The sequence below is a fragment of the Gossypium raimondii genome, chromosome 6, assembly GCF_025698545.1.
Source record: "Gossypium raimondii isolate GPD5lz chromosome 6, ASM2569854v1, whole genome shotgun sequence".
In the NCBI taxonomy this organism is placed as follows: domain Eukaryota; kingdom Viridiplantae; phylum Streptophyta; class Magnoliopsida; order Malvales; family Malvaceae; genus Gossypium; species Gossypium raimondii.
Window position 1 is genome coordinate 8,325,051 of NC_068570.1, and position 3,985 is coordinate 8,329,035.

At 35.4% G+C, this 3,985-nt stretch overlaps 1 protein-coding gene across 1 annotated transcript; it reads right to left on the reverse strand.

Moving 5' to 3' along the window:
- Positions 1 to 543: 543 nt before the first annotated feature.
- Positions 544 to 3,470, reverse strand: LOC105774644 (cytochrome P450 734A1). The gene is made up of 5 exons (XM_012597204.2): positions 3,049 to 3,470; positions 2,316 to 2,539; positions 1,989 to 2,239; positions 1,258 to 1,618; positions 544 to 1,187 (listed from the first exon to the last, which is right to left on the reverse strand). The coding sequence occupies exons 1-5, from the start codon at positions 3,323 to 3,325 to the stop codon at positions 753 to 755; spliced, it is 1,548 nt and encodes a 515-aa protein (XP_012452658.1). The 5' UTR covers positions 3,326 to 3,470; the 3' UTR covers positions 544 to 752.
- Positions 3,471 to 3,985: the final 515 nt, after the last annotated feature.

Here is a 3,985-nt window from a genome sequence, read left to right on the forward strand (position 1 = left end):
TCAACTTAACTTATAGTATAAGGACCTCTACAATTCTTTTATTTTTTTGAATAATATCTAAAACTGAATTTACATTTTGCATGCTGGATTCATGCCTTGGAGAACTGCATTTGTCCTTGCTTTTTTTTAATCTTTTTTAAGTAACACAACACAAACATCACTTATTTGGTTGAGTGCCCTTTTAATTTAATTTAATTTCTTCTCACTCTCTCTTAGAAAAATTGCAAGGAAAGGAAATTTCACCCTTGGTGTTTGCACCATGCTTGGGTAAACCCTTGCAATTTCCATGAATATGTCTCCCTTTAATGTAAAGACTGTTTAGGGTTAGGGTTCTTGAAATTATAATTGTTAATATATTTTTCATTCATCAACAATAAGCAGTATATTAATTAAGTATATATATGTTGGATTTCGCAGTCTTAACTGCTACCCAATAACCAAAATCAGTTCAAATTTTCAACAATAAAATTCATCTTCCATCAAATTAAGCTGCAGCTGCTGATTTCATATACTACAACGACAGCAATAAGATTTTTAATTATAGAATTAACAACTAATTTCATGAATTGCATAATATTACAAAACTGTGTTACAAATATACATTACATACATATAGGGGAGAAGAAACCTATCTACTTGGTTATGCAGAGCTTCCATGCTAAATATCTCTTTATATTTTCTATGATAGCATACCCGCACTCACACAAGAGATAGGTACTTACACGATATGGGATAAAATCAGGACCCTTCCTTCATATCTGAGACAAAGGTTGGAAGATGATTGGGGCTCCATATTGTGGGTAAAGTAACATCAGAACCGTCGGCGCATGTTGATAAGTTGGGGCCAACTTAAAAGAGAAGCGTTGGAGTATGATAGAAAGAGCTAATTTTGCTTGCAAAATGGCTAGGTTTTGGCCAATGCAGGTACGGACCCCAAGGCCGAATGGGATGAACCCAATAGGATGTTTGGCCGCACGTGCCACGCCCCCGGAAAACCGCGCAGGGTTGAACTCATTTGCATCGTTGCCCCATATGGCTTTATCATGATGAACGGCTAAGATTGGTATCAAAAGCTCGGTCCCATGTGGGATCATGTAACCTCCTAACTCTGCATCAACTTTGGTGCGTCTTATTGTAGCTACGGTTGGTGGATACAATCGCAGCGATTCATTCAATATCATACTCAGCTGCAGATGTCAACCCAAAATCAGACAAAAGCAAGTAACAGATGACCAGGAGACAAGACAAGGATGTTACCGTCTTAAGCTTTACGAAATCATCTTTGTTGGGTATGTCACGTAATCCACACACCCTAAGAACCTCCTCACGTGCTTGCACCTGCCACTGTGGGTGCATTGCAAGAAGAACGGCGGTCCAAGTGAGCAAATTGGAAGTGGTCTGTTTACCGGCAAAGAAGAAGCTCTTGCACTCTTCGATTATGTCATTCACACTTATGTCATTGGAGGCTTCCATCAATAATCCCAGCAAGTCTTTGGCTCCGTTTCCTTGCATTTTGTTCCCACAATTGCTTCTCCGCCGTTCGATTAGCTTCTTCAACGACTTCTTGATCCCTCTGTCCAATTTCCAACAACTTATGTTCCTCTTCGTCGGTAAAAATCTGAAATTTAAATGCATATCAGTACCTTTTCCTATTTGATACCAGGCTAGTATTAAATAGGCTAAAAACCAATTAAAAAAATCCTACTTCTAATTTTTTTTAATACTGTATAGAATGAGGTCTCAACCTTTAAACTCTTGCATTTTATATTAAAATTTCTACCATCACTAATAGATTTAAAAAATTTATAAGCAAAATTAAAATGCTACCATATATGGCTAAGTTTTAAAAACACATGATAATATTTTTAGTATTAAAATTACTTATGTAACATTTAACTTATGTTTAATTGAACCAACAATGATCTTCAATCCGATTTTTAAAACAGATGGATGATCATATGCTAATGACAAAAAAAAAAAAAAGGTACCTATAGCCAGGGATGAAAACTTTTTGAAAAGCCTCGGCAACAAGCACCATTTGTTGGGCTTGAAGACCGAAAATGGCCTTTCCATCTTCATAGCTGCTCCCAAATGCCGTACGCGTGATGACATCTTCGGTTAGGCTCTGAAACCACTCGCATACTTCGATTTCAATCTCGCCGGATTTGCTTCTCTTTATTAATGCTGACCATTTCTCCACCATTTCAATCACACTTTGTGCCACCACCGGCACCAGCAACTATTTTAATAATAAAACAAGTTATTGAATCATCTTCAATGTTTTTGTTTTAATGAATGAAGGAGGGAAGGCTTACTTTGAGATTCTCCATATGGAAAGTGGGAGAAATGATTTTTCTATGATGAGCCCATTTTTCACCTTTGAGACTAAGGAGTCCATCACCTTCAAGCTGTTTAATCAGAGGGTGGGCTTCATTTTTTTCGTACAGTTCTGACTTGGATGTGAAGATTTCCCGTATGATATCTGGGTCCGACACCGTCAGCCGAACCGTTGGACCAAACCAAACTATAAATGTTGCACCTGTGTTTCAGTTTTTAAACAAAATTTACAATCATCATCACATTAATATGTCGTAAATGATAATTAACTCCATTACCAAGGAACTGCAATTACACAGCACAGTGGGAATGGGGCAAATATTACAAAAATGAGAAAATAAATATTTATTGTGTTGCTGGGAGACAAAGACAAAAATGGGATTATCAAAATATAGTTTTTTTTTTCTTTTTTCAAGAAAAGAAGGAAAAAGATGAAAACAGAAGTGGAACCATCCAAAAAATCTCAACTTGAACATCAAGCATCCAAGCTCAGAAAAAGCTGTATAGTTTTAAAAAGAAGCACCTGAACTCAGAAAAATAAGCCTGTTTTCCTTCAAAAAAGATTTACAATTTTTGAAGGATCAACTCTAAGCCAAGGCCATCCCCTCAACTTCAATGATTATCCCAAAAACAGCTCAAGAAGAACGCACAGTTTAACACATTCAAAACACTTGAAAGATGAAAGATAGAGGGTGTAATACATGATAGTACCATAGATTTTCTTCCAATGATGGTAGAAAGAGAGAACTCTGGGGAGAATATTGTGAGAGAAAGGCATGGGTTGAGAAGAAGCCTTTAACATCATGCCCACAAGCTCCTTAACATTTCCAATGAAGAAATGGTAAGGGGGTCCTCTGATCCCTTGCCTTGAGAAATGCTCTTCAATCTTCCTAGGCCTCCACCAAAGCAACACTACCATTTTTAACACCATCATTAACAACATCAGACATATGCCAACCAGCTTCAACCACTGCCAAACCTCCTCCATAATTCTTCAAGAAATTAAACAAAAAAAAAAAAGAAAGAAAGAGAAAGAGCTTAATTTGCTTTGGCTTGTGGCTTTACTCACAGTTTTCCTCCCCAGTGTGGAGCAGCCTTTTTGTGTGTTTGCTTCTTATCTTGTTTAGCTTATGTTGGTTTACTTGCCACCCTTTGTTGGCGGCCCTTTTAATAGTACTACAAACTAGACATTATATATAATATGTAAAGAGAGACCATAGGCGAGCCAAGGCCAACTGCGTAGGGGCCGCAATTGGAATTCTAAGGGTCAACAATAAAATGTTTTTCAATTATTTTTGGGACAATCCTTCTCTTTTTCATTTAGTACTGTTATATCCATCTTATAAATAAGTATATAACTGGTAAGGCTTGGGTTGATTTTTTGTTTGTGTTAAATTATAGAATAAAATTTAAAATTAAAATATACTATATACTTCTTACATTTGGAATTTAATCACTTACTTTTCTTTTAAAAATTAACCTTTTCTATTTTTGAATTTAAAATTTGCTCTCAAATTATATTTAATAACTCAACAATTTAATAAAAAATTAATGATATTAACTATTTTACTAATCGATAATATTATAAAAATATAAAGACCAAATTATATTAAAATTTAAATATAAGGATTAAATTTTAAATTTAATT